The sequence below is a fragment of the Acyrthosiphon pisum genome, chromosome A1 (genome assembly GCF_005508785.2).
Source record: "Acyrthosiphon pisum isolate AL4f chromosome A1, pea_aphid_22Mar2018_4r6ur, whole genome shotgun sequence".
Taxonomy (NCBI): domain Eukaryota; kingdom Metazoa; phylum Arthropoda; class Insecta; order Hemiptera; family Aphididae; genus Acyrthosiphon; species Acyrthosiphon pisum.
The window spans coordinates 121580750-121592950 of NC_042494.1; the positions used below are offsets into that span (position 1 = coordinate 121580750).

Sequence of the window (12201 nt, forward strand, 5' to 3'; positions counted from 1 at the left end):
CAGTGAAATTTTCAAGTTTCTACAGTCTCTTGTTTTTTAATTACAACAAAATAAGAAAATCGTTACGTAAGAAATAGAGTGAATATCGAATGTTGTAAAAATATGAATTTGAAACGCTCATAAAAATTTAATTTGAGTTTCTTATAGACATTTTTTTTCGATAAAGGTAGATTATTCTATAAGGAATCTTGTATTACATTTTAAAATCTTAGTTCTAAAAAGAAAAATTTTTACGAATTATTAACTCAAAATAATTTGCTAATTTTCGTGAGTTTTACATGTTATGTCAATTTTTGAACTTTAAATGCTAATAAAAAAAACTGTGACTAAGGATTTTTAATATTTTTTAAATCTCATTGTAACAATATAGTAGGAGCCTTGTATTAAGTTTTCAAGTATTTTTACTCAACAAATAAAGTTTTATTGATATTTATAGAAATAAAAACTAATTAAATTGGAAACTGAAATTATCCGTAAACAGCTCAAAACAAATCAAAATATTTTGAAAATGTCATCGTGTATAGAAAATGGAAATATAAACAACCATTGAAAATTTCATGTATCTACGGTCATTTGCTTTAAAGTTACACCAAAAACCAAATTCAATTTTGTGAAAAATCGATTTTGCGTAAAAATTCCCGTTTTTCCTTAATTTTTCTTTTGTTTTTCACGGTGCTTTTGAAAATTACTGGAAATTTTAAATTTTGACCTCCCCAATGCACCAACGATATTCACTTTTCAATCGAACAAACTGAAGTTGATAATCGAAGCATTATTTCGACTACTTATCGTGTACACAGACACAAAAAAAAAAAAAATAAAAAAAACACACATCATTGTAAAATCAATACATTAATCGTTCCACTCAGAATCTAAAAATAATTTCACGAATTCTCGAATTCTTGGTATTTAATTTTTAAAAAAATTGCTTCTGTATAATATATCGTGTTTAAACTAAACTAAAAAAGACGTGTTTAATAGAAATTATTTTCTCTTTCTAATAATAATAATGTGAATCAAATATACTGAGAAAATTATAAAGTAAAACAAAAACAGAACCTTTTACAGCTGTGGTGTTGATTATTGACACCGAAAGATATATTACATGTTATTATATTATGTTCGGTTAGATATTATAATACGCAGCGTTGGCTATTTTATCGCTTATAAGAATTACATTTTTTTCGCTTCTCATTTATTCAATATTTCATCTCTCGGTGAAAAATGCATGACTGTTACGTCGTTGTATTTTTAAGAAAAATACTCCGATACATAACTTTGAAGAACGAAAGTATTTAAGTTACAACGTTGAAAGTATCATACATATATACAATTATATACGGTATATAATATGATATATATACTGAAATTGTTCCAAGCGTAACTTACTGTCGTGTCCCGAAAAATCGGAAATGAGAATGATATATATATTTTATCCTGCAGTGCAGCAAATATGTTGCTTCTAGAATTCTAGAAAAGAATAAGCACTACTACATTCTTCACCGTATATATTCAGCGAATCGACCGAATAAGGGTGGTGGTAGATTGCCTTACACAGTTACACATCATATACAGGATGTCGGGGTGAGAGTTATGTAAACACCATTAGTCATTATATACATTGGCGGCGTGTAGTTAATGTAAAACATTTAAGCCTCTACTATAAATATAACTGTCCACAAGGAACCACGATTCCTAAAATAAATCGAAAATGATACACACTTGTACAGACTGATTAATCAATCAACCCTGCGACCATAGGCAATGTAGAATATATACGTCATTTGAATATGACCAGTACTATAATACATTCAAACATAATAATATAGAATTGTTTCAAAGACGGAAATTCTATATTTTAACTTAACTCGTTTACTCAAAAAATACGATTATATTTTGTTGAATACTAAATTACTTATTGTTATATCGAATCAAACACACCGTAAAAACTAGAAAATATTATATATTGATATTTTAATAGTTTTCATTTAACACATGTTTGCGGTTGTTTGCAGGCTTACATGGCAAGTTCCGCCCGTACAACGGTTCGTTGCAAGATGCCCGAAGGCCTCCACCACCTTCCAGCGGCGGCGGCAGCGGCGAAGCGGTCAGATTTCCCATCACCAACGGATCTTTGTTCGCCAGCCTGGATGGCAGAGTTCCGGTTCTGCACAACTATAGACGAGGTTCGTACATACTCACTCACTCTCTCTCTCTCACACACACACATACACACACACGCATTTATTAGCATCTCTCTCAACAGATGACTGATGAACATAGAAAATTAATTGAAAATATCTTAGTACAAATTAAAAAATATTTAATAAAACGACAAAATATGCGAAAAAGCCTGAAAATGTGTATTAAGCGTTTAAAATAAAAATATTTTTTTTTTTAAATAATTATTAGGTAATACAATATTTAGACAAAGTAAAATTATTAAATATATTTTATGTATCTATATATGAATACATTTTTTAAAATTATTTTTATAGAAAATTAGATACAATTTATTTCTAATTACTGTGGTAACCATGAAGAAAAAATTCTAATACCCGACTATAATAGCAACACGCTATAAATATGTATAAATTTAATTTCAATATTAAATATTATAACATATTTAAATTTATCAAAATGTACATGATAGTTTATGATCGTTACAGATAAAATCTCTTATTTCTGCATAAATATTTCACATTCTATATGCATATTATGTTAATAGATAATAATTGAACGCCTTGCGCATTAGTATGAATATAAATTTACTATAGTTCACCCAGCGCAGTAAATTATTTTTCACTTGTTCTAGTGATTTGTATAAGCCTCAGCACATTATATTATAATATACTACAAGTCTATATTAAGTACCATAATAATATAATACATATACGCGTATTATTATATGGTACCTAAGTAATTCAAGATCTGTGTAGGACGCGTGGTTGTCCCGACACAATGTAATAATTATACGGTGACGGTTTTTAATTTATACACACTCAATTAATGCATTTTTTTTTTGAGAGTATACAGCGCAATAAATAATAATATTTTACGTCGAAACGAGTCGCGTGAATTGGATCAACTCCGTAACGACCATCCATTTCTGTTTACGTCGTGTCATGTATCGATGAATGCGCACTATATGGGATTGGGATATTTGTCTGAATGATGTTTACAATATATTTTATTTTTATATATTATTGTATTTTGTTTTGAACCCATAACATTAAATTGTTTTAGTGCCGCCAGACAGACCAGTCCACATGCGAATATCTGATCGTAAAATCTCGTATCCATATCTTCAGCATAATAATATAGTATAATAACAACAAAAAATAATAATAATAATAATAATAATATACTAGTACACGGTGATAATATTAATATTGTATGCGTGTCGGGTCTGTCGAATTGCGCATCAGATGTGACTTTCTCGAATAATATTATATTCACACACGGATAAGCCGGCGTGTAGGTAGGTACGCGTTATATTTTATACATATCCCGGAATTCGCCTCGTAATAACAAACGCGTCGTGTTGTTATTATTATTATATTACCTACGACGACGACCGCCCAATGCCGCGGCCGTACATACTATTATTATATATAATACCAAAAAACACAATATAATATATTGGCCAACGCTGTGCAGTGCGTGTAATGAAATTTCTACAAAGAAAAATAAATAATAAAAATCTAACAGATTTTATAAATTGTACGTCACCGTCGTCACCGCGTGATAATACGGCTGCGACACTGAAACGTTGAAAAAAATGTTATAAAATATTCAATGCGAATTTTGCGAGCTCGTATTGTCGAGCGTTCCATCTGGCGTCGGCGGCAGCGTCGACCGAATTTCTCGCAAAAAAACGAATAAAATCATTTCGAAACTCTCTTCGCGCGCCGTCCGTATTATGTGCACCTCACTGGGTAACATTATATTGTTGCAGTGTACAACACAATAATAATAATATCATAATGTGTTACCTATATAAATAATAATATTAAACCTCCGATTTTCTTTTTCCGCGAGAGACGAGACCGGTTTCTCCCGATGCAACATAATGCGCCACGACCGCCACAGCGGTCGCTTCGGGCCCTGTCAAATGTCGTGGCCCCATCGCCGTATACCTAACTCGTGTTATTACTTATTAAGCTTAGATTGTTTCTTTACTTCGTTTGTACATCGTGTTTGTTACAGTTACAAAACCGTTTGACTCCAGACAGACACGCACACTTACTTATAAGTACGTGCAAGTCTGTACGAACGATTATGTCCACGATATCATCGACTTACGCGTCATTCAAACGGTAATAATAATAATTAACGAGTCATAATGCATATAACTATGGGTTTTCGTATTTTTAACAACTGGTTACACTAAATTTTCAAGTAAATTCTTGCAAAAGTTTTGGTCCACTTCTTCGGTTATCTAAAATAATTCAAGTGCTTATGATTTTAAAAAACCCATATTTTGTACAATGTCTTATTGTGCCGGGTAAGAAAATAAAACAAAACATAAACTCAATTACTGCCAACACAGACAGGACAATCTAAATTGTTTTTAAAAAAAGAAACACAACAAAAACCAGAATTTGTTACCCGGCTGCAGTATATTGGCTAATTGTTTTATACGAGTGTTTAAAACAATTAAACAAATGATTTAAACATTGCAATAAAACAGTTGTTAAAAAAGCTACTTGCCTCTTTATAAGTTTTACTTTAAATTTTTGCAATAGTTAATTATTATTTATCTTCATTGTTTGATAATTAATTAAGAATACAGTCGAATATATTTTAACTTTTAAGATACATATATTTCCATAAGTAAATTAAATAATGTTTTAGTAGCCCTATTGATTACCTACTGTTAAAAAAGTAACACCAATAATACCATTGATAGTATTTATAATCAATAATAATACTAAAAAGTTCCATCTCTTTTGGTAACTACGAAATATCTGTAAACAATTAGTTTACAACTAAGTCTTATAAATAAAGATAAAATATTACAAGACTAACATTATTTTAGCAATTACTAACAAATCTTACAAGTATAAATAATTGAATAAGTAGTTAGTCTTTTAAGTTCATATACGTATCATAATCAGGTATCTAAATCCATAATAATATGGACATCCAATTTTTTTATTTTGTTTCAAACTCAATTAAATTGTGTTTTAAGTATGTTTGAAATAATTTAACAAAACAATCGAAAAGAACATATTATTTTAAACAAAAATTCATGTTTTAAACCAGTGGTGGCCAAACTTTTTTTAACTCGGGCCATAAAAAAAAAAAAATTTTACCGCGGGCCATAATTTTTTTTTATAATTATTAAAACACATATAAAAATAAATATAAACTATACAAAATATCGTTTTATATTTTAAAATGTAGGTATTAATTTGTTATTTAGTAACAACAAAAACGCTACGATATGGCGATACGGGATTAAATAATGTATACTTAAATTTTTTTTACGTAAATGTAAAATATTATATTTCTTTCGCGGGCCAGATATTAAATGATGGCGGGCCAGATTTGGCCCGCGGGCCGTAGTTGGCCACCACTGTTTTAAACGATTAAAAGTTAAAGCAGTTGTTTATTTTGTAAGAAATTTTTCTTATCAACTCTAATTTTATTCTGATGTACACATAGTTACAATATTTTATCGAAAAATCAAAAAATTGACTTGAAATATAAATGTAGCTATTTAAATATTGTTGACCACGTACCTCGTTTTTCAAGTCTTTGGGCCGTGTGCCTTATTATACGACCGTGTATTGTATACGAATATGTGATATTGCAGGTAACTGTAAATATCTGCATTCACGTGTTATCATTATTTTCGTCATCGTCATCATAATCATCATCATCATCATCAATCGTCATTAGCATCATCATGATCATCATCGCCGTCGTGGAAAATATTAACAACGCGTGCCAAGATGATATACAGGAACGTCGCTCCATGTATTATAAAATAGATGGTACCTACTACATTATACTTACCTACCTCATCGCCGTACCTATATATCCAACAAAATAATATTGTAATTCAGTCGTGTCGTCGAGCAAAAAAATTGTGTCGTTCGGTGTTGTTAAACCGAAAATTCTACACGCGAAGCACAGCGTGCATATTATAATAATATTTGTATATAGTACGAGTACGGCTGTAGGCCCACTCGTTATAAAAATATATAATATGCGTACACACATAAATATTATATTATGAAATGTGCGCGCGCCTATATAATAAAATAATATACCGTTGTGCGTTATTCTGTTCAGGCTGTGCTACGCGTTTCGAATTCCGCGTGTGTATATATTATATTATTATGATAATATTATTTTGTACCTATATCGCGTACCTGCCTATATTATGTTTGTACATAAATATGTATGCTGATTAATAAAACGCCGTGTTTGCTATTATTATTACGGTTCGCGTGTTCGGGTCTTCGATTCGTTAAATTATTTCGTTTACCAGCGTCTCTTCAGTTGTATACTCAGTCGCTGCGTCGGCGTGCCATCACTACTGCAGTTTTCCGCGTCGTCGTTGGTGAACAAAAATAATAATAATAATATATTATAAATAATTCATAGTAATATTATTATGATTATCGACGTAGTGATTTTAAGACACGAGCCATGCATACTTATCCGATTATCCGTGTGTAATGTACAATCGTTATTTCTTCTTTTTTTGGGGAATTTTATCGGTTTGTTTTTTTTTTTTTGCTCATCTAATAATTGCAAACGAAATAAAAAATAAAACTCCTACGAAACTAAACTGTCAACGTGTCGAAAATCCATAAGGTCGACGCGCATACACACATATATAGAAGTATATCATTATAATATTTGCATTATGAATTTTTTTCCCTCCATCAGGACCACTTGAATTTAAAAGTACCTAATACAAAAACGACGACGACACGAGTTTGTAACATGTTGTAGGTGTTTAATTTTTCACTAACGCTGCACCGCGTGTAGGTAATTACCACGCGTGTGTATAATATATAGGTATCAGGTATATACCATTCATGTACGTAAGACCACCACTCGGAGTAAATCGACATGAAATTCGTTTTTAAATGTCGTCGATTACAGTATAATCTGGTTATGTATCTATTTCTTTTTGTCGAGTAACTCAACGAATATAATATCAGTCAAAAGCTGCACTATACCTACCTAGTACGCGATATCATAATATATAATATAGGTACACTAGAAATAATACGAATACTGTTATATGGTGTTATGTTATCATTTCAGTGGACACGGGAGACTTGTCGGCCGAACTTCGATGATTTCTACCGACTAAACTCATCGCTGGTTAAATATGGTATAGGTACGTCGTACGTGAATAATTAATATCACAAATGCAGGGAACGGATAACTGCGAACCGTATACGAGTTTCGGTTGTAACAAAAAAAAATCATCTCGTCTGTATGCCGTAGTACATAACTGATAGTATAGTATAACTATACTAAATTATAAAAAATGTGTAATAAGTAATAACTAATAACGGACCTATTTTTTTAAAATATAATATTTTTATATATTTTTGATAGGTACCCACAAAATATATAGTGCACGCACAGAGTGCGCGTAATTATCACGGCCTTCGTGCCGAATACGTACCAATACAATATAATATATACTTAGTTATAATATTATTATACCGTATTATAGTGATATACAAACAATAGGCTTCTCGCGATTGTACAATATAATATAAAATATAGGGGAAAAAAATATCTGAAGAAGGAATGAATAGCGACGTGATTTGGGCACATTGAGGGCCATTGGAATATTTATTAAATTTTTCTCGTGTCCAATGCAATTCCCGGCCGGCGCCGAGCGTGTAACACGACGTCCAGCAAATATAATTATTACATTATATATTACATCCGAGTTTTTTTTTCTTCATCTATATAAAATAAAAGTATATTATTATGATCACGGCGGCGTTGACGTTTGACCGTGCACCGTAACCCAACAATATAATAATAATAATAATGATATTGTCTATATATAATATATATATATATATATATATAGGCGTCAGAGTATTTATTTTATTGCCGATTATTAGAGGTTGGCATATACCTATTAGTTATTACCTACAATGTACAAATTATAAAATTATATTGTATAATACGGGTCACAGGGCTAAAAATCGTGTGCCAGTAATAAAAGGCAGCAGGTATATAATATCCTATGACATACTTTGTAAAAAATAAAGTATTATATTTTAGATGGGTATACAATGCACAGTACAAAACGAGAAAGCGCACGTAACGCAATAAAATATTTTGATGTTTATATTGTTTAAAAAAATGTAGTTTTAACTTTTAATTGTATATTCTGATTTCCTAGAAAATCTATTTTGGCTTCACAATGATGTGAATGTCACTCTAATATTTTACTCGGTAAACAATTTTCCAACCGAGATTTCGCGTAAGTCGATTGGAAATTCGAGAATTCAGTATACCTACTTTACTTGAAATAGGTCGTTTTTCAATTTTCTCATTAGTTTTTGAGAAAAATCACACGCGAGAAAGGTCGAGAAATGTCGACAAGCAAAATAACCGACTTAAGGTGAAACCTTGGCCGTTCTATACCCGTGGACTACCTAGACTGAGAATCATTTTTCAAATACAATACGTATAATTATCATTGTGATTACAAATAATAATACATCACTGGATTACGCCGATGTGAACGAAACGATCCAACGTTCAACAATATACATCCATATTCTGTATAATACCTATAATATATTATTATCTAGTGCATGTATTTTTTTTTATTTATATGTTTATGCTGCGTATATAATATGTAACATATTATGCACATATTTGACTAAAAACGTTAAAAAACACGTTTTCATTACTTGCTCTGAGCATAAAAATGCCAAATTTTCATGACGCACTTAGATAGGTCGCATATTATTATGATATTATTATAATATATTTTTACAATAATTTTCCTTGCATAGTCTAATATCGTTTGGACTTTTGTTATTTGTTCTTATATCCTCTTTACAACCGTATAGTCGAGTAGTCGACATCAGTAACCACTGCAGTACCTACTATGCAATCGAACGTTTTCCGAATTTTTGTTGAGTACCTACGACACACAATAACAGTACATATTATTGTAAACATTACTCAGTGATATTATTGCCAATAGATATTCAGCCTATACAACGGGGGACATTATTTTCCTTCTGACATATTCACATGCACTAATCTGACAGTTATTTAATTGTTTTTTTTAATTATAATTGCTTAATATTGAGCATATTATATATCATACCTAGTGAAACAAATATATAAATACAGAATAAAAAAAAATATAGAAAAAAAACTTATGAGTAATGGCAATTGGTTAGATTGCGTCTATGCCGTGAATGTAGGTACAGATAATATTGTGAAATCGGGTTTAAACAGGTTCAATATTGACGAAAATAAACTTGCTTGAGGCAGTGCTGTTAAAGGTCAAAATACAATCAAAATAATAAATATACTAATCAAATATTTTCAGAAAAATGTAATTGCAAATTTAAAATAATAAATTTGATTTTTATCTTGTATAATTTGAAGAAAATAATATTTTAACTATAAATAATATTATAAAATCAGATTTTTGAGACATGCAATATTAATATTATTGTCTTGTGGTTTTTCAGGTGTTAGGACGATGAGTGGCTTACTGGCTTCACCACCACCTCCACATTTTATACACACAGCAACCGATTCGGCGGTCGGTCACTGTTGTGAAGACGAACACCACCACCACCATCAGCAGCAACAGCATCAACAACAACAACTACAACAGCAGCAGCTTCATCACCGGTCACTGCGGTTCGCCAATATGGTGACCGCTTCAGCGGCTATGTCATCGACGACGGTGGATGACTGCAAAGTGGTGGCGGACGACTCGACGCCGGCCGACAGCCTGGACGACCAGACGATCGTGGCAGGCGTCGCTGCCGTAATCAGTGGCGTTCGAGCGACGGACAACCGATTGCCTCAAAACTTACAACAGCTCCGTGAAAAGTTGTACGCCCAAGACGATGACGAAGACGACGAGGCAAGTTGTTGCGGCAGCGACAGTGGCCGAGACGCGGTCGTGGACGACGAAGGGTGTCGGGCAAAGAGGCCCGAGGAGGTAACGGTGGCAGAAACGACGGCCGACGATGAGGACGATTCTTCGGACGACGGATGTGACAGGCGGGACGATTGCGACGACTGTGACGAAGAGGGCGGGTACGCCACGTTGTCCGCCCGGAGCGTGTGTTCGGCCACGACTGCGGCCAATGACGATTTCGAGTATTTCGCGGCATCCGTTGATCGCTCTGGCGGCAGTGGCGGCAGTGGTGAAGACGTCACGCCACCCGCGACTGACCGATCACCCGTCAGTGGTCGGGTCCCGTACCAGCGGGCGCCCACCAGAAGAGCCAGACACCACCAGCCGCAGCCACAGCCACAGCACCATCGGCACCACCAGCACCCACAGCCGTCGCAGTATCACCAGCAACACCACAGGCTCCAAGTGCGCGCCGCAGCACCAGCTCTGCCGCCCACTCCGCCGACGCCACGCAGGCCCAAGGCACGTCTCACGCCCGTCTTGTCGGTCGACTCGCTTGTCGCGGCACAAGCGGCTGCTGATGCCGCAGCTAACGCCGCGGGTTATCCACATGCCTCTCAACTTCTGCAGCAGCATCACCATCAGCAGCAGCAGCAGCAGTTTCACCACCAACACCATCAGCTGCACCACCATCACGGCGGCAGACATCGCGGTGGCTTCGGTGGAATTGCCGGCAGACGGCTGGGCGGCGGTGGCCGAGGACACCACGGTGGTAGTGTGCCCGACCTGAAACGAGTGTTCATAACGGATTTCCTGTAAACTGTGTCGCATGCCCACGCGTGTTTCGCTTCGGGACGTGTACTCCCATTATTTCCGGTCATCAGTTTCCCCGGCATCCGTCATCGTTGCATCAAACGAGATTTGTCCATAGAAAAATCGTTTTTTCTTTTAAAATCTTTTAATTTTTTTTGAATATTGTTGAAGAATCGATATAGTATTATAATTTATATTTTATTATATCATATGCGTATACAACGCAAGATGGCGATAGGTCTCCAGATTAAATAATATAAAATATTATATTGTGTATACTGTATGATACTATGCACATGTCTGAGTCACGTATTTAAGTATATTTAGGTAGGTATCTTGATAATAATTTATTTAAACCAAAATCTGTTTTTGTATATACAATTATTTAAACCGTTTGGTTAGTTCAGTTTCCTTTTAAATTTTTTATTAAAATAATATGTAGGTACTGAATGTGCGCCAAATCAATTCGCAGTAGGTTCATGTATATACGCATCTATATAGCCACTAATGGCACTATATTATTATATTTTCGTTAAGTAATTGATCAAAGACACAAAACTATATTATATATATGTTGTGTAATATAGTAGGGTCATCCTCTCACCCCTCTGAAATATTGTACCGTGTCTAAGTCTAAAAATTCGTTTTCGTCGTATTTCAACTCTAATACGGCAATTATTATTATTATTATTATTATTATTATTATATAATATATTATACAATATACATAGAATGATTATTATATTGTTAGACTTAGACGTTTTGTTTATTTTTTAACACTTGGTGCCAATTTTATTGTAAGATTAAAATTTATTTATACGTTTATTATTATTATTTTTTGTATATTGAACATTGTTTTTGTTTTTGCTTTTTTTAAATAATTAAGATTGTACATTATATTTAGTATTTAGTGTTTCACGTTACGTTGATATATATCAGATATTTGAACAGATATTTTACAATTTAAATTTTATTATTATATTTTAAAACATTAACCAGTTTTTGTTTGATAGTCGACAATAATAAAAATGTATGTCAAATAAAAACAACTTATGTAGTCTAGAATTTTGCAATTTACGCCCATTTAAAAATACAAACAATTTTTCATTCTCGTATATACTTGTTTAGCTTAATAATATCTGATTCAATAATTGTTTTGTTTTGATTTACGTAAAACATATTTATGACAGTAATCGCCGAAGCAACTTATAAATGTAAAGTAGGTATAACAAACATTAAAAATTAAAAATAGTATCAGAATATTATTATTTTTT

At 33.0% G+C, this 12201-nt stretch overlaps 1 protein-coding gene across 1 annotated transcript in view; it reads left to right on the forward strand.

The window, feature by feature from the left end:
• The window catches only part of LOC100568937, a 72126-nt gene extending 60150 nt beyond the window's left edge, over positions 1-11976 (forward strand). Inside the window, exons 4-5 of the mRNA XM_029488180.1 lie at positions 2016-2186; positions 9714-11976. Of these exons, the coding sequence (XP_029344040.1) occupies positions 2016-2186; positions 9714-10933 (1391 nt within the window). The 3' untranslated portion in view covers positions 10934-11976. The remainder of the gene's footprint in view (positions 1-2015; positions 2187-9713) is intronic.
• Positions 11977-12201: the final 225 nt, after the last annotated feature.